The following is a 24853-nucleotide window of genomic DNA, read 5'->3' on the forward strand; positions in this document are numbered from 1 at the left end:
TAATGACCAGATAATCTGTTTTAGTGATGTTGATTGAGGGATAAATATTGGCCGGGACACTGGGGCTAACTCCCTTGGCTCTTCTTCGAAATAGTGCCATGGGATCTTTTACGTCCACCTGAGAGAGCAGATGGGCCCTCGGTTTAATGTCTCATCCAAAAGACGGCACCTCCGACAGTGCAGCGCTCCCTCAGCACTGCACTGCATTGTCAGCCTAGATTTTTGTGCTCAAGTCTCTGGAAGTGGGACTTGAACCCACAACCTTCAGACTCAGAGGGGACACTGAGCCACGGCTGACACGGTGGAGGATTAAATAAATTGCATAAAGTACACAGCACAGAAACAGGCCATTCGTCCCAATACCAAGGGTCATTTTACAACAATGAGTCTCACTCTAGTCAAAACTCAGAAAAGGCCCTTTCCCAATTTAATCTCCCCTCCTGACACTTGCTGGAGTCCATTCCACAAGTGCCTGCAATCCTCTAGTGCCTCCAGCAATAGGTCATTCTGTCGTGCATGAGCCAATGTAGTTGAGTGCCAGGAGCCCAGCTGACCAGCCGAGCTGCCATGTCTCCTGCCAGTGTTCGCACACACTCGCCAGCAGAAGTCACTGGATGGTGATCATGAGCTGGGGGAAACCATGGCGGCTTTGTCCCACTGAGACCAAGTGTAGAGCCCAAAGGTTGGGCCCAGCTGAAAGCAACTAACTCAGCACAAACTGAGAGTCAAACCAGAGCGCTTCCTGGCCTAAATGGTTCGGAACCACAATCAGTTTGACATTGACCAACATAACCACAACAGGCCTTACATATTCAGCGTCAATGAAGAGAAACCTTACCCACAATCTATAGCTTGCTGTAAAGCAAATGTGTGATTAATGAACAGGTTTTAGCTGCCTCTTTTCACTTCAGCTCAGCTGAGTGGCCTGGCATTGCCCCAGTGTGGTCCTAGGCTTCGAGCCAGATGGTTTTAGGCCTGTGGTTTTAGGCTTGATTCCAGAATGGTACATCTTGTACTGAGCAGTGTGCTGGAGTACCAGCTCATTCATACTGTCAGAAGCAACAATTCTTGGCATTTTATGGTGACAGGATGGTTTTTTTTCCCCTTCATCTGTACTGATCTTGTGAGTGATGACTACCCTTCCCCTTCATTGACAAATGGATTGCAGAAATATAGCAGGGGACCGCCGAGAAAGCATGACACGCCTTGGTGTTGGATGCTTGTTTGGGGATGCTGAATGATGGATGCTTTTCGTTGCCTTTTCTCTTACATATTCCTAAAAGTAGTGACTCTTGCTAGGGTACAGTTCTGATAGCCCTCTGATACTTCGCCCAGGAGTCCGTAATTATCACCAGGAGAGGAGCTAGTGGCTGATTTTTCTCTTCCCCCCAGCCCAGAATGCAAAGATCAGTCGAAGCATCTTAATAACACTCTGGGATTAACTGGCTCAGCGATCAAACCTGGGACTTATCGAATCGCCCCCGATTTAACTCCAGGTGGATTCCCCGCTCAGGCCCGAGTTAAAATTACAGTCGGGTCTCAATGATGTCATTGGGCTCTGCAACGTGTCTACGTAAGGAAGGCCCCCTGTTGGGCTCCGGGCGCCTGTCCTCGCCGCCTGCTCAGGAGAGCAGGTTAAAATTGCAGATGTTGCGACTTTCGGACAGGGAAGAGCCAGAGGCGATTTTAACTGCCCACCCACCAGGATTCTGCTGAGCGAGTAGGGTTAAAATTGCCCCCATCTGATCTGTACGGCTCTGTAGCACTCAAGCTATGCGCTTACTCAATGATCCACCAGGAATGATCCATCAGAGACTTGAAACTAAAAAAAGGAATTTCACTGCGAACTACAAAGAACGGCATCATGTTTGAAAATGGGTTGCTGATTTACTGCCAAGGGGTTTCCATTGGAGGACTGAAGCAACATTACAGGAACAATGAAACCTGTTGAGCTAAAGATCAGTTCAGGACTGTGCGAAGCAGAAGGCAGATTTGTTACTGGTTTATTCTGGATGCGCTCTGTTTCTGTGTGCCAGTGATGAGCTTCCTCGTCTCGCTCACCAGCTTTTCCTTCCTGTTTGCCACAGGAATAACTGACAAAGATTACACCGGGCATGGCTTCAGCGCTGCTCCCGGCCGCCCACCCGCCCAAAAACCTAGTCCTTGGAGCCGCTCTTCAACTAATTGAATGGCCGTTTCCCAAAGTCCGGGTTTTTTTTTTTGGACAGTTGGAGGCAATGAAGCAGATAAAAAAAATAGTTGAAGGTTTTAAAGTTGGAGGGGGAAAAAAGGTTGGAAGAGGTCGCATAGATTTAAAAAGTAAAATTTTAAAAAGGGAGAGAGAAAATGGGGAAGAAAAGAGGCCGTGGGGGAAAACACAAAGTCTTTGAACTTTTTAAATTTAAGATTGTGTTTTAATTGCTTATTTTAGTAGCTTGCCGTCTATATTCCGGTAATAAATCCATTCCTGATGTTGGAATAGATTTATTACTGTAATATTAGTGTACATTTCAATGTAACGGTGTGTTACATGTTAGCTGACATTGTTAACGGTTCTCTCTCCTTAGGTACTGTCCACCCTCTCCCTCAAATCTGCCGTCATCACCCCTCTCCTCAAAAAAACAACCCTTGACCCCTCCGTCATTGCAAACTACCGCACCAGCTCCAACCTCCCTTTCCTCTCCAAAGTCTTTGAGCGTGTTGTCACCTCCCAAATCCGTGCCCATCTTTCCCGCTACTCCATGTTTGAATCCCTCCAATCAGGTTTCCGCCCCTGCCACAGTACCGAAACAGCTCTCATCAAAGTCACAAATGATATCCTTTGTGACTATGACTAAGGTAAACTATCCCTCCTCGTCCTTCTCGACTTCTCTGCAGCCTTTGACATGGTTGACCATTCCATCCTTCTGCAACGCCTCTCCACCGTCGTCCAGCTGTGTGGGACTGCACTCACCTGGTTCCATTCATATCTATTTAATCAGAGAATCACCTGCAATGGCTTCTCTTCCCACTCCCGCATCATTACCTCTGGTGTCCCTCAAGGATCTATCCTTGGCCCCCTCCTATTTCTCATCTACATGCTGCCCCTTGGCGACATCATCCGAGAACACAGCGTCAGACGACACCCAGCTCTACCTCACTACCTCTTCTCTCGACCCCTCCATGGTCTCTAAATTGTCAGATTGCTTGTCCAACATCCAATGAGCAGGAATTTTCTCCAATTAAATATTGGGAAGACCGAAGCCATTGTTTTCGGTCCCCTGCCACAAACTCCGTTCCCTATCCACTGACTCCATCCCTCTCCCTAACATCTGTCTGAGGCTGAACCACACTGTTCGCAACCTTGGTGTCATATTTGACCCTGAAATGAGCTTCCGACCACATATCCGCAGCATAACAAAGACCGCCTACTTCCACCTCCGTAACATCGCCCGTCTCCGCCCTTGCCTCAGCTCATCCGCTGCTGAAACCCTCATCCATGCCTTTGTTACCTTTAAACTTCACTATTCCAACGCACTCCTGGCTGGCCACCCACATTCTACCCTACGTAAACTTGAGGTTATCCAAAACTTGGCTGCCCATGACCTAAATCGCACCAAGTGCCATCCCCCCCTGTGCTCGCTGACCTACGTTGGCTCCCGGTTAAGCAAAACCTCGATTTCAAAATTCTCATCCTTGTTTTCAAATCCCTCCATGGCCTCGCCCCTCCCTATCTCTGTAATCTCCTCCAGCCCTACAACCCCCCTGAGATATCTGCGCTCCTCTAATTCTGCCCTCTTGAGCATCCCTGATTATAATCGCTCAACCTTTGGTGGCCGTGTCTTCTGTTGCCTGGGCCCTAAGCTCTGGAATTCCCTCCCTAAACCTCTCCGCCTCGTTACCTCTCTTTCCTCCTTTAAAACGCTCCTTAAAACCTACCTCTGTGACCAAGCTTTTGGTCACCTGCCCTAATTTCTCCTTATGTGACTCGGTGTCAAATTTTTTGTCTTAAAATACTCCTGTGCAGCGCCTTGGGACGTTTTACTATGTTAAAGGTGCTACATAAATACAAGTTGTTGTTGTGAGCTGAAAACGTACAAAATTGCTCGGTCCAGGAAGACTGGAGTTCCCCTGGCCTGACAGCAGCATAAATATTATCAGTTTCTATATTCTATTTAAAATTGCCACACCGTTCTTTAAAGTTGAAAGAAACACTGTTCTCATGAAAATGGCAAACCTTTTCTCATGGTAGAATCTAAATGGGGCTCTTAATGGGGAGTTATTTAGAAGAGCACGCTATTCTGATGACATTGCATGACAGTTTTGGGGTGATGCCTTTATAATCTAAGTTACACCATATCCTCGCAATCTGATTGGATAGAGTTACCAACAACTTTCAAACTGTGGCGCTCACTTAGCAACAGCAACAAAAAAAACCGTAAGAGGAAAATAATCGTAACTTCTCCAAAGTGACCTGATTTGATACTGACCCATTCCGACCAGGAAGGCCCCAGGTTCAATCGCTAGTATGTGTTGAGTCACTTAATCCCGGCCACTTGGTACTGGGGGGGTGCTACAATCTCATGCCTCCGGATTACAGAAGAAAAAAATATCAGCCAGGGCTTGCGATTCAGGGGTTCTGTTGGACAGTGTCCTTGTCTCATCACAGGTGAGGACAGGATCGTGTTTGCCTATGGTGCTCTCTAATGTTGAAAAGCCTGACAACACTCATTGTTGGTGATCACACATGAAGAAAGAAAGTCTTGCATTTCTATAGCGCCTTTCACGACCTCAGGACGTCCCAAAGCGCTTTACAGCCAATTAAGTACTTTTTTTTTAAGTGTAGTCACTGTTGTGATGTAGGAAATGCGGCCACCAATCTGCGCACAGCAACCTCCCACAAACAGCAATGTGATAATGACCAGCTAATCTGTCTTAGCGATGTTGATTGAGGGATAAATATTGACCAGGACACCGGGGATAACCTCCCTGTTCTTCTTCGAAATGGTGCCATGGGATCTTTTACGTCCACCTGAGAGAGCAGACGGGGCCTGGGTTTAACATCTCATCTGAAAGACGGCACCTCCGACAGTGCAGCACTCCCTCAGCATTGGTACTGGAGTGAGGTAATGGAGGATAAGCAAAGCCAGTGGAACTGTACTCACATCTTCGGGGTGGGGGTGGGGGGGGTTTTACGCTGGAAAATCAGAGGCAAGAAATGGCCCGAGATTTCCGACAAGGGAAGGCTATTGAAGTGGGAGTATTAGTGGATTCAAAAAGGCAATTACATTTCTGGAGAGGGAAGGCATTGCGGGATATGGTCAGAGGTTCAGTCGGTGAGGTTCAGACCTGTCATTAAGTGACAGTGTTTTTATTGAACAATCCAGGTGAGGGGCCAAGGCCTGTAACACAGACACAATGGCAGGAAATTAGGTAACACAAAGCTTGGGTTTATGATTGTGGGAGGAAGGGGCAACTGAGGGACGTAAAAATAAAATTCCATAGGTTTTATGTCCAGGAAAGAATTAATTAAAGTAGGATATGGTGTCATGATTCGGGCTTAATGGCCTTTTCCATTTCTTAAGATTTCTTATTTTCTACAGGAAATCATCCTGAAACGAGCAGCTGACATTGCAGAAGCTCTGTACAGTGTGCCTCGGACTCCCAGCCAGCTTCCTGCTCTCTCCAACACTCCCAGCCACAGCAGCATGATGAGGATGAACTCCTACAGTAGTCAACTGGGAGTCAGCATCTCAGAGTCCGCACAGGGCAACAGCCAAGGTAAGCCGCAGGAGAATGAGTACAGGCCAGGCACTCAGGCAGTGACAACCGTTCTTACCTCCTCTGCTGCAGGAACGAGGACTAAAGTCTTGATTCTAAATGGTATGGGCTTCAGTGTTCCTCAAAGTAATGGTGTAGAAGGGTGCTTAATGCTGATGGCCTTCAGTAGAGTGGTCCTCAAGAGCTTTCACTATAACCCTCCGGAGTATCTGAATAATTGCTTCCCAAAGAAGTTGGACCCTTTCATCCTTTTGCTACCTTTGCCTGAGTTTGGTCGCGTCCCAGATGAAGTGGATGGTACAGGGTCTGCGGAAGGCAGGCCGCGCTGAATGCCATTTCCTCTCCGCATGTCTCTTCAGATCTCACTCCAAGAATCCCAGAGCCATGGGAATTCTTTGGCTGAATCCATCCTTCACCTGGACAATTCCTAAGGCAAGAACATAAGAAATAGGAGCAGGAATAGGCCACTTGGCCCCTCGAGCCTGCTCCGCCATTCAATAAGGTCATGGCTGATCTTGGGCTCAAAGCCACTTCCCCGCCCGCTCCCCATAACCCTTCACTCCCTTATCTTGCAAAAATCTGTCTATCTCCACCTTAAATGTATTTAATGACCCAGCCTCCACGGCTCTCTGGGGCAGAGAATTCCACTGAGAGAAGAAATCCCTCCTCATCTCAGTTCTAAAAGGGCGACCCTTTATTCTGAAACTATGTCCCCGAATTCTAGATTACCCCACGAGGGGAAACATCCTCTCTGCATCTACCTTGTCGAGCCCCCTCAGTACCTTATATGTTTCAATAAGATCCCCTCTCATTCTTCTAAATTCCAATGAGTATAGGCCCAACCTGCTCATGACCTTATTGAATGGTGGAGCAGGCTCGAGGGGCCAAATGGCCTACTCCTGCTCCTATTTCTTATGTTGTTCATAAGTCAACCCCCTCACCTCAGGAATCAACCTGGAGAGAATGGGAACACCGCATTTATCTCACCGAACACTCTAAAGCACAGGTGTCCAAGCTCTTAGTCTTCATGGACTGTTTCGGTGCACATCATGAAGCCTCACGGGCCACCTAGAAAGCTTAAATCCGCCTCCCAGTAATTTGCATATATCTCAAGTTGCTGATATTAACATATCTTGGTGTTGTGATTTGGGATTTATCCACTAATGAGGTAACAGCGCTGAGAACAGCCCTTTCTAAAACCCTGTCTCATGAAATGCAAACTGAACAAACCAGCAAGTAAGAAATAAAGCCAATTGAACTAATGTGCTTGGGTTTGTTGGTTGGAAGCACTGTAATGTTTTATGCTGAGAGGTTGTTTTCCCTGGCTGGAGAGTCTAGCACTAGGGGGCATAGTCTCAGGATAAGCCCATTAAGGACTGAGATGAGGAGAAATGTCTTCACTCAGAGGGTGGTGAATCTTTGGAATTCTGTACCCCAGGGGGCTGTGGAGGCTCAGTCGTTGAGTATATTCAAGGCTGAGATCGATAGATTTTTGGACACTAAGGGAACCAAGGGATATGGGATTCGGAGGCGAAAGTGGAGTTGAGGTAGAAGATCAGCCATGATCTTATTGAATGGTGGAGCAGGCTCGAGGGGCCATGTGGCGGAGCAGGCTCGAGGGGCCGTGTGGCGGAGCAGGCTCGAGGGGCCGTGTGGCGGAGCAGGCACAAGGGGCCGTGTGGTGGAACAGGCTCGAGGGGCCGTGTGGCGGAGCAGGCTCGAGGGGCCGTGTGGCGGAGCAGGCTCGAGGGGCCGTGTGGTGGAGCAGGCACAAGGGGCCGTGTGGTGGAACAGGCTCGAGGGGCCGTGTGGCGGAGCAGGCTCGAGGGGCCGTGTGGCGGAGCAGGCTCGAGGGGCCGTGTGGCGGAGCAGGCACAAGGGGCCGTGTGGTGGAACAGGCTCGAGGGGCCGTGTGGCGGAGCAGGCTCGAGGGGCCGTGTGGCGGAGCAGGCTCGAGGGGCCGTGTGGCGGAGCAGGCTCGAGGGGCCGTGTGGCGGAGCAGGCTCGAGGGGCCGTGTGGTGGAGCAGGCACAAGGGGCCGTGTGGTGGAACAGGCTCGAGGGGCCGTGTGGCGGAGCAGGCTCGAGGGGCCGTGTGGCGGAGCAGGCTCGAGGGGCCGTGTGGTGGAGCCTTTAGATGACTTTGTCTGCACTGAACATTCATTCCTTACTCAGAATCAGTTTAAAGAAACTGTAAAAGCCATCAGCAGAGTCATTGCTGAAGACTTCATTGGCAAAGTTCCCCACCCACGATTCTGTGGTCCCAGGAAATCATCATGTGACAACATTACATTGCAGATGTGTGGAGTGGGCGCAGGGCGTCAGAAAGTCATTCGACAATGGTAGTGTTGTATAGGGAATGAGTTTAACACACACACACACACACTGGCTAATAGACTGTGTTCCAGTAGCTTGTTAACTGTGCAAACACTTATGAAAAAAATGTTGGCCCTCTCTGGGCTCCTTTGTAACTTAGCCCTTGTTATTATTACCCCCACAGACAAGCTGTAATAAGACTCCACAGACCTGTCACACGATCTGTTTGTTTACTCAAAGACCGGTCGCGGTGCCCTTCGTTGGTACCGAGCAGTGGCAGATCAGATAGCGACAAAGAGAGAGAGTTACTGCTGGTGCTAATGGCTTCACATCTGTTTTGTCTTGTTATTTGGCCAAGTCCCTGTGGTTAAACACGTGCTGATTGCATTCCAGATTTGACAAGCCCTTCAGGCAGATGTAAATGGAAAACCTCTGGCTGTTTCTGAACATCCTAACCTGGAGTGACTGGAATGGATATAAACAGCCCCCATCACATTTTTTCCCCTCTCCACCGCAATCTTCTTCATAAATCATTCAGTATTATTTCAGCCTTCTGCACATCAAAGAAGCTTTATTTTAGAATTAATATCGCACAGATTTGATGAGCAATGTTTGTGTTCAAATGTGTCTTATTTCCAGTTGCTTGCTTTCATTGACCTGCTCACTCTCTGACGTTACCAAGGACACCATTTTAGATTTAGGACTCCAAAGCAACTTGGTGACAAAGCATTGACTATAATCAGTATATTTATATGGAAGGAAGTGGCCTCTGTGCCGTATTGCCAAGCTAATATCTGACAGCAGGCATGGATGATATTGATCTCAATTTCCAGAAGGTTGCTGCTCCAGGTAGGATTTGGGGGGAATGGCAATGCTTTTACAGATCAGCACCAAGGTCACCTCACACTGAGCTGAGGTTGGTGAATGGGACACTCTTGGCATTCCAGAGCCAATTGTGGTTTCTATTCACCTGAGGGTTCACAGTCAGGTCAAAAAACTACCAAGGAATTTCATTGACATCAGAAGATGGTTCTTTGGGTTGTCACGGCACCTATATCAGGTGTGTTAGAGGCTTGTGCTTTAACAAGGAACAGGCTAGATGCAGTTCTTCTGAGGAATGCGTGGAGGAGGTTGTGGTTTTATGCAACATTGTTGACCATTGCAGGACTCAAGGGAAGACCCACTTCCCATTGTTGTCATTGATTTTCATTTGGGTTTTGACCTAGTATCTCAAGCAGCTCTCAAGATGAAACTAGAAGGGTTGGTAGTCCCTGGTCAAATATGGGATGTACACTTCAGCTCCAAGATCCATGTAAAGGTGAATGGGAGACTGACCCAGGATATCATGGTCGAGCCTGGAGAGGTCGCCCACTGTTACTCACCCTATCTGATGTCTTCATCATATGATTTGCTAGGCAACATCATAAGGGATGGTCTCAGAACATCTGTCCCAGGCATTGCGGATAGAGCGACAGCACTTCTTTTCACAGATGATGTGTTGTTGGCACACTTGCCAGGGCATCTAGTGTGCGTGACTTCGAAAAATGGGCAAACCAGTGGGATATGGTGGAGGACGGCCTTGAGTATGATATTAGGCTTTGCAAGGTTCAAATGTGGACCTCAATGGTATTGATTGGAAGATTGAAATAAAGAATAGATTTGCCTTTCTAATCTAGGCTTTATTAACTTTAAAAACCCAGTAGCACATCTTTCAACACCAGTCTCCAACAATGACTAGAGAGAACTGAATTTAAGATGGCCACCACAAATCACCTGACATCCACTACCAATGAGTTTACAGCATATATCTCAAGGTAGAAACAAACAACCAATTACAATACTTCTTACTAATACAGAGAACAACCACCCCATTCACCAATCACAATACTTCTTATTAAACATAGGAAATAATCACCACAAAGATACAAGGGTCAACTGTCCCATTTGTTGACTTATATAGGTGGATTTCAAGTTTAGCATGGACAAAATTCTCAATATCTCAGTAAAATGTTTTGCCCAAGCTCCCTCGTGGCTCCAGTGAGTAGCTGCACCATAGAGGTCAAGCTCAATCACTGGTTTGTATCCAGGAGGCACAGGGATACTACAGTAAGCCTCAGCATTTCTGGAATAGAGAGGGGGAAGAGCAATCAAAACTCTCCCAGTGCCGCCTGCTGGGAAGTGTGTGTGTGTGGATGTTGGGTGAGGACAGAATCAGACTTGGCCGGCGACTCCTTCAACATTTGAAGCTGATGAGGAAAAGAGACGCCTTGTTAGGCCCGAGCTTGACAGCAGTGGAAGCCAGCTTTTCACTGTTACACAACAGACTAGGGGTTTGGGGAAACGGCAGAGGAGCAGGAGGTCTCTCGCTGTGTTCGTCTTGCCACTGTCAATCTGTGACCTTTCGTGGCACCTGCATGGTCCGAGAGGCGGTCAAGGTCAGGCACCAAGAGCTGCAAACAGGATGGAGGCTTCATTCATTCAGAATAAAAAAGGATTTTCCTTCTAATAATTCTAATTTTCATAAGTGGTCAGCCCCCCGCACCCCTTCAGTCTCACTCGCATTTAGTAACTGCACTCCTGAATTCAGCCGTTATTCTTTCAACTTTCCTGAGTTTGTTTCAACACAACATGAATTCTATAATTAAGTCTAATATTTACCTGAATAACACTCCGAGTATCATCACCAAGTTCACAATTCACCATGGAGTAATCACCTTGGTGCACCATTACAACCTACTGTACATGGTATCAAGAAAAGATCCCTCTGTGTCCTCTCACAAAGTATCGAAGGATTCAGGAGTGGTGCAAATGAGCAAAGTGCAACAGTAAGCCAATCAGTGGCTATCATCGTCAATGGTTTGTGAGGTGACATCTCTAGCTTTGGGATAATCAAATGATTCCACTCCTCCTGTTGTCTCCCCTCCTATCCTGAGGGCACTGTCTCATGCTAGGATCCTTGCAACAAAAGCACTGGCCCTCCTCCCATGGCTCACCCAAGCGGGGGTCTAAACAGTGAGCACTGCGAGCTACTCAGCCTTGGAAAGCATCGCAGCCAATCCCGATTGTGTTCTACCAGACGTCCACGCACACTTACATTCCAGGGTTCACAGGGCAGTGATTAGGAGCCAGGTCCCTGCATGAATGACCCCGCCCTAGCCCAGAGGCACGCAGGAGCCAGGTACAGTATCCCGGTCCCACCAAGAGAGATCGGTGAATTCAGCACAGACAATTTGGGACCTTCCTTGGATGTACGGTTTACTTATACTCGGTGAAGTGCATTAGCCAATTGAGTTACCGAGGGAGCGGTGCCCCTCAATGCCACACTTCATCATTTGCCAAGCAAACAGTAAAAAAAAAGCTGACCAGGGTGTTACCACTATTGACAGGTGACATGCTCCAGTGCAGTGGAAGCTGCACCGTCATGGAGGCGGGAACAGGTATTTGTTTGCAAGCCAAAACAGTGAATTTTGGTATTGCCCCTATATGCTACTTCCGACATCATTGCGCTGGTACACTAACCCCACTTTTCCTCTGTTTCTGTGGGCAGGTTATATCCACAACAGCAGCAGCATCTCTCCACGTGGGTACGCACCCACCCACTCGCCACAACAGTCGAACTACAGCACAGTCGGTGGCAACATCAATGGCTACAGCAACGTGCCAATGTCCAACCTCGGGGTGCCCAGTTCCCCTGGATTTCTAAACAGCTCTCCTGCCAGCTCACCCTATGGCAGTAAGTGTCATCTTTGCTCAATGTAAGCGTAGTGGTGGACTGGATATGGAGACCGTGACTGCCTACGCTCTCATTAGCTTGCCGGTTGTCTTGATTGTCAGACACCAGCGTGATGGGTTGGCGAGGGCTTTTGGGAAACTGGAGCCAACCATTTTGTTCTTACATGTGTGATATATTGGGCTTTTAGCGTCTTGTCTTGTCAATAGGGTTGCTATCCGTCCAGTTTTCAGAATGGACGGTCCAGTTTCTGAACGGTTTGAGTTAGGTTTCAAAGCTAGGCTAGTGGTGGGGACGGTGCAGGTGAGCTCAGTGGCCCTAAGCTAGAGAGTGAGAAAAAAACCCAATATTTCCATTTCTAATCGTTGTCCAGTAACTGGAGGGGATGTTACAGGGAAGGACCAGATCAGGCTCATTTATGATGATTCTGAAAAGCCTGTTAGACATTCACTGTTGTGACGACACATGAAAAAACACCCAATTGGCCACAGTATTGGAGGGTTGCTGGCATGGTACCCCAGCATGAACCAGTGCCTCAGGAGAGGAGGGAAGAATATTGATCCCCAAAACAGGGGGCATAACTACAGAGAGGATTCTAAAATTATCATCCCACTTTTTAGGAGTCCAATATTGGACTCAAAGGGGTAGATCTTGACTTTGTGTGGTTGTGTAAAACAGGTGACAGCAAGTCAGCCGCCCATTTTACATCTCCCGATTCTTGTTTCTATCGACTTCAATGTAAAGCGGGCTGCCGATTCACTCTCACCTGTTTTACACTATCGAACAAAGTCAAGATCTACCCCCAAGAAGACAAGTGGAGAAAATGATTCGCTATTCCATGAAAGCCTTGGCATGATTTTACATGTGACACGTGTTTGTGTTTTTTTGTATTCATTCCTGGGATGTGGGCGTCGCTGGCTAGGCCTGCATTTAGTGCCCATCCCTAATTGGCCTTGAGAAGATGGTGGTGAGCCGCCTTCTTGAACCACTGCATTCCATATGGTGTAGGTACACCCACAATGCTGTTAGGAAGGGAGTTCCAGGATTTTGGCCCAGCGACAGTGAAGGAACGACGATACAGGTCCAAGCCAGGATGGTGTGTGGCTTGGAGGGGAACTTGTAGGTGGTGATGTTCCCATGCGTCTGCTGCCCTTGTCCTTCTAAGTGGTAGAGGTCGCGGGTTTGGCAGAACTTCAGTACGATTGTTAATTACGAAGCTTAGATGAAGGGCCACGCTCCATTGTAAGACGCCACCAGGGTTGGGGAAAATAGAAGAGAAGATGAGATAAGTCAAGAAATAGTGGCATCAAGTTTGGGTTTTAGAAACCGGCAGATCTTTGGACTCTAAAGGGAATCAAGGGATATGGAGATTGGGCAGGAAAGTGGAGTTTAGGTCGAAGATCAGTCATGATCTTATTGAATGGCGGAGCAGGCTCGAGGGGCTGTATGGCCTACACCTGCTCCTATTTCTTATGTTCTTATTAAAGGAGGAAGGAAAAACTGAGGGAGGTAAGGTGTTCCACAGGTTTCTGGTCCAAGGAAAGAATGAGTTATAGGAGATAATGTGATGAACCTTTATTTGAAACAGTGAGGATTCACGGTGGGGAAAGAGTGCACAGAATGGCACCAGTCTTTGTTTTTGTTGGACTAACTATCTGTCCAGTTTGGACACTGTTGGTTCATGCTGTCATGCCTCTTTGGACTATCAACTCTCCACCAGATACTTTGGGTCAACATTGGTTGAGGGAGTTATACTATTGCACCTGATGTAATATTCAGAGAACTCCCCCTTCCTCAATTCTCTTCCCTTCTTTCCTGAAGACCCGTGCAGGCTGGGATACAGTTCCACAGGAGCAAGCTGCCCTCTGGTACCCTCACCCAGGTGGCCATTCTTCATGTGTAAGCCTAGACTGTGAGCCTTGGCAAGGTATTCAACATGGTAGGCATCACAGCCAGCTCAAACCTGTCCTCATTAACCCTCTAAAATTAGATGAAGGTGTTTAGTACATTTGTACTTTCTACTTGTTCACAATATAAATGGTCTTCCAATTGTAGTTGCAGTTTAGTCGACTCCCATGGTTCTCTAATGTGTTTCTGACAGTTTCATGCATTCAGATTTGCAGTAGATGGCAGTGCAATCTGGTGCTCCATGTTCTCATGGGGTGCAGTGCTTCTAAAAGTTTCTGGTCTGACACTTTGTTTAATTACACAATAATGTAATATAATGTTCCTGTATATATGTAATATTACATAGTAACACACTGTATGTTACTGAGTGTATAACACACCTGTACGTATTATATAAAAGCACATTGTGTGTTACTGGGTATGATGCTCCTGCCTATATTATATAACACACTGTGTGTTATTGAGTATAGCTCTCCTGTATATATAATCGCAGAACACACTGTGTGTTACTGGGGTATGACACGCATACATAACATGTACGTATTATATAACACACTGTGTGTTACTGCGTATAATGCTCCTGTATATGTATAACATATTAAAAATCCTACATCTGCATGAATTCCCTGTCTACAAAACTTTACTCCTGTTGTATGAATAATTTACCATGATAAATTCCTATGTCCACATTCACAATGGAAATTATTTATGTAAACGGGTCACGCTGTAATTACACTGTTCTGCCAGTGGTGACACTGCAGCTCCCCACAGCTGTGCAAAAACCAACTCTACTTCTGTGTTTCTCCAAATTGCCATGTAGCTTTTTAACAATAGATAATTAGATAAAATCAAAAATATTACATAAAGCTAAGGATAGAATGTATGACTTTAAAATGTGGACTGAATTACGTTTGAACATCAGAACATAAGAAATAGAAGGAGGAGTAAGCCATACATCCCCTCGAGCCTGCTCTGTCATTCAATAAGATCATGGCTGATCTTCGACCTCAACTCCACTTTCCCACCCGATCCCCACATCCTTTGATTCTTAGAGTCCAAAAATCTATCGATCTCAGTCTTGAATATACTCAATGACTGAGCATCCACAGTCCTCTGGGGTAGAGAATTCCAAAGATTCACAAACCTCTGAGTGAAGAAATTCCTCCTCATCTCAGTCCTAAATGGCCGACTCCTTTTCCTGAGACTATGCCCCCCCTAGTTCTAGACTCTCCAGCCAGGGGAAGCAGCCTCTCAGCATCTACCCTGTCAAGCCCTCTCAGAATCTTATATGTTTCAATGAGATCACTTCTCATTCTTCTAAACTCCAGAGAGTATAGGCCCATTCTACTCAATCTCTCCTCATGGGACAGCCCTCTCATCCCAGGAATCAATCCAGTGAACCTTCGTTGCACCCCTCTCTAAGGCAAGTATATCCTTCCTTAGATACAGACCAAAACTGTTCCCAATACTCCAGGTGTGGTCTCACCAAAGCCCGGTACAATTGCAGCAAGACTTCCTCACTCTTGTGCTCCAATTATTCTATTATTTTCCCACCTTCTAACCCCGCTGCACCTGGTCCTGCAAGCAAGTCCTGTAGGAGAGTGGCTAGAATTATATTTCCACCTTGGTGATTACTTGTCAGGATAGTGCCCGATATCTTCAAACTCTGTGCAAGTGAGACACATTGAAACAAACAGCAGTGTGATTTTTTTTTGGGAATTATTTAGAATCCTTCACCCTTTAAGTTAATTTTTTTTTAAATGGACAGAAGAGGGGAGAAGGAAGATGGGGGAAAAAAGCATTGAGCACAGATTAGTTTGATGTGAAAGTGTGCTTTTTGGCATCTATTTTAGTAGCTTAAGACTAATGTTCCAGTAATCGGGCTTTTCCTGATGTTTGAGTATATTCATTACAGTAGCATTAGTGTTTTATATCAAGGTCGCAGAGTGTGTGCGAGAAACAGACAAAAGTGGTCAGCGCAGAGGGGGGAAATCGAACTTTTTCGCAGCCCACCAGCAGCCTAAGAACTAAGTCGTTTTATATTGTTCCCGTTTACCTCCTGGTCGGCAACGTTGAGCTTTAAGCTGAGAAATGCATTTATCAACTGCATCATTGGGGAGCACCATCAAAGAATTTAAAACAGAAATGTTGGTTGAATTTTCAAAAATTGACTAAGGATCAACATCAACATTGCAGAGTTGTGGCTTCATCGCTCCTCGAAAGCGACGTTCTCAGGGGGTTTATAAAGGGTCAGCTGTTGTTGAAACGATCACTGCACGTCACAGATCAATGGACAAGTCTGGTTCTTAAACTTAAAGTTCAGGTGTGTGACTTTTTCAGTCGAGGGCCACACAATCTGAGGTTGTCGCCTCATGCCAAACAAAACGGCTGAAAGTTGCAAGCTGAATCTCTCACACGACCCACAGGAGATGCCCAACTAGCATTAACGTATTCTTTTCTCGTCCTTCTTATCCCTGTTCCCTGTATTTCCCTTTCTGCCTTGTTCTCTTATTATTCTTTCTCTCTTCACAGCCAACGTGGCGGTAAGGTTTTCAAGTGTTGGATAGTCAGGAAAAAAAAACCCAAAGGAATGCTAATACAGCCAGGGCTAACCCAGCTGGCGTAGGGGTGGTGAAAGCCCCATAGTTTTGTAGAAAGCTGTAATTACTGCAACAAATGCTGGGATAGCACCACCTCCCCATAGTGTTTCCTCTCGGTCCCGACAAGAGAAATGCCAGGGATTACAACAACTTGCATTTATATAGCGCCTTCAACATAGTAAAACCTCCCAGGGTGCTTCACCGGGATCGTAATCAGACAAAAACACTGAGCCAAAGAAGTAGACAAATGAGGGCAGGTTTCCAAAAGCTTGGTCAACAAGATAGGTCTTAAGGAGCATCTGAAAGGAGGAGAGAGTGGTAGCGAGGCGGAGAGGTTTAGGGAGTCAACTGCAGAGCTTGGGGGCCGAGACAGTTGAAGTCACTGCTGCCAACGGTGGAGCGATTAAAATCGGGAGGCACAAGAGGCCAGAGATCTCGGCGGTTCCGGACATAGGGAGGGGGCGAAGCCATGAAGGGCCTTGAACACAAGGATGAGAATTTTTAAATCGAGGCGTTGACGGGCTGGAAGCTGATGTAGGTCAGTGACCACATGGGGAATGGTTGAACGGGACTTGGTACCAGTTAGGAGACGGGTAGCAGAGTCTTGGCTGAGCGCAAGCTGATGGAGGGTGGAAGATGGAAGGCTGGAGAGGAGAGAATTGGAATAGTCGAGTTTGGAGGTAGCAAATGCATGGATGAGGGTTTCAGCAGCAGGTGGGCTGAGGCAGGGGCGGAGACGGGCGATGTTATGGGGGTGGAAGTAGGCGGCCTTTGTGATGCAAAGGATATGGGGACCAACATATACAAGATCATGACCCTAAGGCAGGGAAGGAGGAGTATGGGATGTTTCTAGGACTTAAACTGTTGTCAAACTTGAAGCATTGGGGGGAAAAATTGGTTCGCGCCCCCTTTGGGGAGGGGCGCTAACTTCGCCGGGGCACTACTTTTAGCGCCCTGAAAATATTAGCACCTGAAATTGAATGGTAGCACCCCACGCAGGAGGCGGGACTACTGGAAGCGCTCCCCCTCCCTCTTGGGGTGCCCCCATTGAATATCGCGGCGCTACGTGCAGCAGCGCCACACACGTCGGCACGTAGCGCCGCGATACTACAGGCCTCCCTCCACTGATTAAAGGGGAGGGGCCTAGCGCAGCGTGCACCGGGGCCCTGCTGGTACCACCGGCAAGCGGGGTGCCGGCAAAAGAGACCGGCGCTCAAGAGGAGCGCCGGACTGACCGATCGCGGCCGGCACCCCGCAGGAGCAGGCGAAGAGGGGGCAGGTGCTGAGCAGGCGGCCCAAAAAGGAATGGCCGCCCAGCACCTGCCCTTTAATTAGCGCCGCCCCGGCCGCAAAAACTTCACCCTGACCCTGTTGGACACGGCGTCCGGCGGTAGGTCAGGGGGCGCGAGCCAAGTTTGCGGCCGGGGCGCGAGCAGGGCGCTGCGCACGGCGATGACATCATCACCAGAGTCGCAGCGCTGGGGGGCGCTACCGGCTACCGCCGCCACTAACCTCCCGCTGAATTTCGCGAGAGGCGTTAGCCACGCCGCTCCCGGGCACTAGGGGGCGCTAACGGGAGGCGCAAAGCAACCCAATTTTCGCACCATTATTTTTTGACTGTTACCTATACCCCTTCCCTTTGTGGTTCAAGAATAAGTGATATATGTGTGGTTGCTTCGTTCCTTGTGATCTGCATAAGCTACCTCCGTGGGTAAATGGACTACCCAGCCCGGTAATGAGCCATACAGACCAGGAAGGCACTAGGTTCCCAACCCTGGTCTGTGTTGGGTTAGCTGGTTTGAATCACGGCTGTAGTTGTGGTGTTACAAATAACCTTGGCAGCTCAAAAAAAAACACACATTCAGTGAGAGTGGTGATTGAAAACCTGTATTCCTTGGAATTTAGAAGGTTAAGGGGTGATTTGATTGAAGTTTTCAAGATATTAAGGGGAACTGATAGGGTAGAGAGAAACTATTTCCGCTGGTTGGGGATTCTAGGACTAGGGGGCATAGTCTAAAAATTAGAGCCAGGCCTTTCAGGAGTGAAGTTAAGAAACACTTCTACACACAAAGGGTGGTAGAAGTTTAGAACCCTCTTCCATAAACGGCAACTGATGTTAGACCAATTGTTAATTTTAAATCTGAGATTGATAGATTTTGTTAACTGAAGGAATTAAGGGATATGGGGCAAAGGCAGGTATGTGGAGTTAGGTCGCAGATCAGCCATGATCTCATTGAATGGCGGAACAGGCTCGAGGGGCTAAATGGCCTACTCCTGTTCTACCTAACCATAAGTACTAATTAAAAAGTGCAAAGGACATCTTTAAAACTATATACAGCAGCTCGAATGTCATTACTTCAGCTCAGTTTCTAATTTATAAATCCACAAAACAATGGAAAATCACCCTAATTGCTCTCCAGCGGCTATGTTGGTGAATGCATCAAATGAGGACAGGGTCAGGTTCTACTGTGATGCCCTCCATGGTTGGATAGTTTGACAACACTCACCATCTAGGCTCACACATAAAGAACGCCCACTTGTTTGAGGTACTGGCACCCAGGGCAACTCAACCCAACGAGAGTCGGCGTATTCGGGAAAGGAGGGGAGAAAAGGGAAGACAATAAGGCAAAGTGCAGCGGAGGCTGAAAATCTGATCTAAAAGCAGAAAATGCTGGCAACACTCAGCGGGTCAGGCAGCATCTGTGGTGAGAGATACAGGGTTAACGTTTCAGGTCGACGACCCTTCATCTGAGAAAAGGGAAGAAATGGTTGTAAAATTCAACATGTGCAATGAAGTGGTCACTTGGTGTGTTTTCAAATGGATAAAAGTGTTTGCCAAATTATAAACTCGCCTCACTTCACACGTCTTGATACTCCACTTCCACAGGAGATGGGTCCTTTATGTCTAAGACAGAGCTGTTCTTTTCTTCCCCCTTTTTTTTTATATTTCTTGCAGTTATGCCTTCCAGTCCGACTGTGGCCTCTGCAGTCCCTCTGTCCTCCAGCACATCTGCCATTCTTCCCTTCTCATCTTCTGTCTTCCCCGCAGTGAAACAGAAGAGCGCCTTTGCACCGGTGATCCGACCCCAAGACTCCCCCTCCCCGGCCTGCTCCAATGGGAATGGAAATGGATTCCGAGGTGAGGAGACGGCTTTTTGCCTGAATTAAATTTGTACGTTACGAAGTGCACAGCAACTGTGTGTGTACCGTGTGGAGGTCAGGGAGGGGAGGGGGGGGGGGCTCGAATCGGTCTTCGACGGCAACGCATAGAAGCGGGCGGTGGCGAGTCGCCAGACAGTTTTTGCAGCCCGCCCGGTTTTCCTTTCCATTCCGTTCCCATTTCTGGAAAAGAAATCGGGCGTAAATCGGGCTACCGCTATCGCCACAGACCAATTTAACCGCCTCCCCATCACCCCCCCCCACCCCCGCTCACCCAACCATAAGAAGGATAATATTGCCTTAGAGTGGATAGCAAGATGATTCTGGGTATCAGGCAGGAAGTGCTCAGGAAAGGTTAAAGGTAGAACGAAGATCCCGAGGGACCATTCAAATGGTTCTCCCCTTTCACATTGAAAAATATATGATCAGAATTATATACAGTATGTGGTCTTTTTATGGGGACCCCCCCAGGCTTCTCGTGTGTTCCAAGATGTCACTGAAGACGAAACATCCAGTACCACTCCACTGAATGCAATGTGGTGGAGGTGGAGGTCGTGGGGGGGGGGCGGGGGGAGTTGCAATTTCCACTGACCTAAGAGTTGATTTGGAGCTGCCCTACCTCAGGAAATCTCTCTGCTGGCTGAGGACAGTCAGACTGCAGCATTGGTCAGTTATGGCTGTGTCTCAACTTGTTCACATAGTCAGACTCCCAGCAGAACAACGCATGGTGTATTGCCCACTCCCTCCCCAACACACACCGCCTTTTCTCTAATATTGATTTTTTGGGGGGATTATTGAGGATCCTAGGTAAAGGGCCAAGCCCTACGCTGCAGGACACCACCAGGGGATATCTGGTCCAATGGAACTGTCTGTCCCCCCATTAGGGTTGAAGCTTGGCAGCACTCTTGCTTGTGAGTTAGAAGGCAGTGGGTTCAAACCCCACTCTGGGACTTGAGCGCATAATCTAGGCTGACACTCCAACGTGGGACTGAGGGAGTGTTGCACTCTCAGTACAAGAGCAATGAGGTAATGACAAATTTGTACACGGCAATGGTTAGAGCTCAAATAGAGTGCATTTTTGGGCACCCACTGTAGATTCTCCAGCTGAGAAACTCATTAGGAGGAGGCACTTGAGGTACTGGGACTGGAGCAGTGAAGAGATGATTTAACAGGGGAGATGATCTCCTTTGGTTAGGGAGTCAGTGATGAAGGTCATCAATTTAAAATTGTCTCGGAGTGAGGCGAGGCTAGGAAGAATTTCTTTCCACAGCTAGTTGTTGGAGTATGAAATGCTTTACCACAGGGAGTAGTTGAGGCAAAGGCCATTGCATATTTTAAGGGAAAAGTCACTAAATATTTGAAGCAGTGGAAGATACAAAGCAATGGGAGAGAGCAAGGCAGTGGGATAGGAATTTAATTGTTCTAGAAAAGAGCTAGCGCAGACACAATGGGCCAAATGCCCTCCTTCTGCCCTGTAAACCTCCATGGTTCTAAAGTAAGTGCTGTCCCACAGATGAGATGTCAAACCAATGCTCTATCCTCCTGCTTCAGTGGTTTGGATGGATGTAAAAGAATCCCATTAAGCTATTCAAAGAAGAGCAAAGGAATTCTCTTGGTGTCCTGGTGACCATTTAAACCTCAACCAACACCCACTGAAACTGGTTATCTGGTCATTTATCTCATTGTTGTTTCCGGGATCTTGCTGTGTGCAAATGTTGTGTTTGCCTGCGCAACAACAGTCATTGCACTTCAAAGTAATTCAGTGCACATGCTTTGAGATGTTTCTGAGTGACATAATAACGTGTTTTATAAATGGAACTCTTTCTTTGTTAATTACTTCCCAGGGCCACACATTATAAATCCCAATCCCACATTCCTTGTGGCATACCCTTTCTTCCCTCCATCGGTGGGAAATTGGGCTTGTAACCTCATCGCTCTCCACTATGTGGTGTTAGGTAGTGTCTCAATCAATAGGATCTTATATCATAAAAAGAGAATTCAAGTTTTAAAGACGTATTCTGGCTTTCCCAAAGTTCAGCAAGTACATTTGCTGTCTATTGTGCTACTGAGGCATTCGGAGCAGGAAATTCCTGGTTCTAGCCTTGGTCCTGATTGTGTCCTTCTTGTTTTGTGTCATCATTTACAAACAATGTCCACATGTCCAGAAATCCCTCAGACCCTTCTGCCTCATAAAGCAAATACTTTTAGAATTCTGGACGGGGATTAATTCTATAGTGACCTCCTTTTAACAGAAAATGATCTCCATAAAACAGTGCCAGATATTTAAGTAGGGCAGGAAGAACAGGCAACATGCTTGGAATAGGCCATTCGGCCCATCGTGCCTGTGCCAACTCTCTGAAGGGGCTCTCCACTTAGCCCCACTCCCCTGCCCTTTCCCCGTACGCTTTTACATTTTCTTTTCAAATATTTACCTCTTAAAAGCTGCTTCTCCGCTATTTCTAGTTGGGCATTCTGTGTAAAAAATAAACCAATTCTCCTAACCTCTCCCTTTGTTCTTTTGGAGATGAAATTAAATATTATCACCGGCACAGGTATGATGGGCCGAATGGCCTCCTTCTGTGCTGCATCGTTCTATGCACTCCCTCTAGTTATTGACTCACCGAGCAGAAGAAATAAGTTTGAACACCTCCACCAGTTCTCCTATTGACCTTCTTCGTTCAACTTAAAAAGCGCCCCAGTTTCTCTACCCTCTGCTCATAACTAAAGCCTCTCATCTGACATAAGAAATAGGAGCAGGAATAGGCCACTTGGCCCCTCGAGCCTGCTCCGCCATTCAATAAGATCATGGCTGATCTTGGGCTCAAAGCCACTTCCCCGCCCGCTCCCCATAACCCTTCACTCCCTTATCTTGCAAAAATCTGTCTGACATGAATCAGTCATTCATGAAAGAAAGACTTATGAAATCATACTGAGCGGCCTGCGGGTGGCGCTGTCCAGGGAGAATATAAATACTCGGGTACGGGCCCAGCTTGCACAGGACATTCTTAACAGGAACTAGTGAAGGACACAACTAGACCTCCATGTTGTAGAACAGTTGATTAAAGCTTTGTTTAACGCTTAGACCAAGTGCCTAGTAGTTTCCTTACGTCACTGTCTATCTCCACCTTAAATGTGTTTAATGACCCAGCCTCCACGGCTCTCTGGGGCAGAGAATTCCACAGATTTACGACCCTCTGAGAGAAGAAATTCCTCCTCATCTCAGTTCTAAAAGGGCGACCCTTTATTCTGAAACTATGCCCCCGAGTTCTAGATATCCGCACGAGGGGAAACATATGGCCTTCGTGAATCTTGACCTTGGTGTCCTTCCTATAATAAGGTGCCTAAAACTGGGCACTAGCACTCTCGCCACTCCATCAGAAGGTCGTGGGTTTGACCCCCACTCCGGGTCGTGAGCGCATAATCCAGGCTGGCTCTTCAGTGCAGTACAGAGGGAGTGCTGGACTGTTGGAACTGCCATCTATTGAATGAGCTGTAACATCAAGGCCCTATCTTCTTGTTCAGGTAGATGTAAAAGATCAATTCAAAGAAGAGCAGAGAGTCCTCCCTGTGCAGTGATTGAAGATAATTAGGTTTTTGGACACTAAGGGAATCAAGGGATATGGGGATAGGGCAGGAAAGTGGAGTTGAGGTCAAAGATCAGTCATGATCTTATTGAATGGCGGCGCAGGCTCGAGCGGCCAAATGGCCGACTCCTGCTCCTATTTCTTATATTCCTTTCCCTCAACCAACATCACCAAAAACAGATTAACTGGACCAAAAGCAAAATACTGCGGGTGCTGAAAATCTGAAATAAAAACAGAAAATGCTGGAAATACTCAGCAGGTCAGGCAGCATCTGTGGAGAGAGAAACAGAGTTAACGTTTCAGGTCGATGACCCTTCGTCTGAACTGGAAAAAGTTGGAGATGGAACAGGTTTTTAAGCAAGTGCAGGGGCAGGGAAAAGGGGGAGGGGAGCAAAGAACAAAAGGGAAGGTCTGTGATAGGATGGAAGGCAGGAGAGATTAAATGACAAAAGGGATGATGGTGCGAGGCAAAAGGAGATGGTAATGGGACAAGTCAAGAAACAACAGATGGCTCTAGATGAAGTGTAAATGGCGGAATGAAGATAACTGGCCGTTTATCTTGTTGTTGATTGTGGGACCTTGCTGTGTACAAACTGTGTTTACCTACAAAGCAGCATTAATTACACTTCAAAATTAATTTGCTGCTTGCAAAGTGTTTTGCGATGTCCAGGATATGGAAGGCTCTGCATAATTGCAAGCTCATTCTTTAATATTCCAACTGCACCTAACTAACGATTAGCTCTTTGCTTTTGTGACTTTTATGGGCTTTCAGGTAGGCCGACACCAGGCCCGAGAGTCTTTGGGTATTTTACAGTGAAACCCAGCTGTAGTATTATTAATTTTGAGAACTGTTAACTAGAAAGATAGATTGATTAAAATAAATAAAAGTCATAAGGGGAGAATATTCTTTTTTTTTAAACTGTCCAAGGCCTTGCCCTCTCTCATAATCTGCCAGGAGTCAGACTGCTGTGTCCAGATTTTGGTGTCATAACACACAAAAAGAAAAATAAATAAAGAAATAATGTTTTCTGTTGCTGGTGCTGTCATTTGAAGTGTTGCTAAGAGACTTCCTGCCCAGGCTGCAATCATGAGGGAATGCCAAGTGGAAGAGGAGAATAGATGGTGTGAGCAAAGGAGGAATGCGGAATTTGTGCTCAACTCACCTGAGAAATTAGAAATAATTTGGCTTGAAACATTTTTTTTTTTTTAGCAAGGTCAAAGTCAAGAAAAATGTAGCTGAAGAGGGGCACCGCCATTTCGGCACGATTACCTTGTTTTAATGTATACGACCTCTGATCCCTGCTCCCCCGACAGTTTTCTGACAAGCTCTCACGAGTTCTGGCTACAGTCGGTGTAAAAAGAGAGAAAGGAGGGCCGATTTTCATTTCTTTGCTGCCCTGCGCACACTGCAAAAACAGGGCAGTATGGCGACTGAAAATTGTACATTAAAAAACACATCTCCTGCTCATCGGCTGCCCGAGGCCCGGACGACTTGATTTTCGAGTGCGCCTGGCAAAAGAGCGGCCATCTCCCTCACCCCCCACCACCCCCAAAACTGGCGGGAGACTTATTTTAATATTTAAATCGGGATTCTACACCGGCTGTAGAACCCCAGTGTCATTTTAAGAGATTAATGGGCACGGTGCGGCCTAACCAGCTCTTGAAGGCCACTGCGGAAACAGTCTTCTAAATGAGCCAGGAGCCTGGAGGAGCAGGGCTGCTTGGGCCTGCGGAGGAGCCGCTGATTTCCCCGTCTCCTCCCCAATCAGCACGGTGCCAGCTCGCCCTGCAGTCAAG

At 47.2% G+C, this 24853-nt stretch overlaps 1 protein-coding gene across 7 annotated transcripts in view; it reads left to right on the forward strand.

Moving 5' to 3' along the window:
* LOC147097931 (transcription factor COE2) overlaps positions 1 to 24853 on the forward strand; it is a 362047-nt gene that overhangs the window by 328656 nt on the left and 8538 nt on the right. For 5 of the 7 annotated variants that reach the window (XM_085971014.1, XM_085971015.1, XM_085971013.1 and 2 more), the window contains 3 exons: positions 5583 to 5760; positions 11623 to 11808; positions 19270 to 19452. In XM_085971014.1, coding sequence (XP_085827140.1) covers positions 5583 to 5760; positions 11623 to 11808; positions 19270 to 19452 — 547 coding nt within the window. The remainder of the gene's footprint in view (positions 1 to 5582; positions 5761 to 11622; positions 11809 to 19269; positions 19453 to 24853) is intronic. The other 2 variants (XM_085971017.1, XM_085971019.1) reach the window with 2 other exon arrangements.

The sequence above is a fragment of the Somniosus microcephalus genome, chromosome 30, assembly GCF_052327205.1.
Source record: "Somniosus microcephalus isolate GS21.2 chromosome 30, FLI_Smic_1.0, whole genome shotgun sequence".
Lineage (NCBI taxonomy): Eukaryota > Metazoa > Chordata > Chondrichthyes > Squaliformes > Somniosidae > Somniosus > Somniosus microcephalus.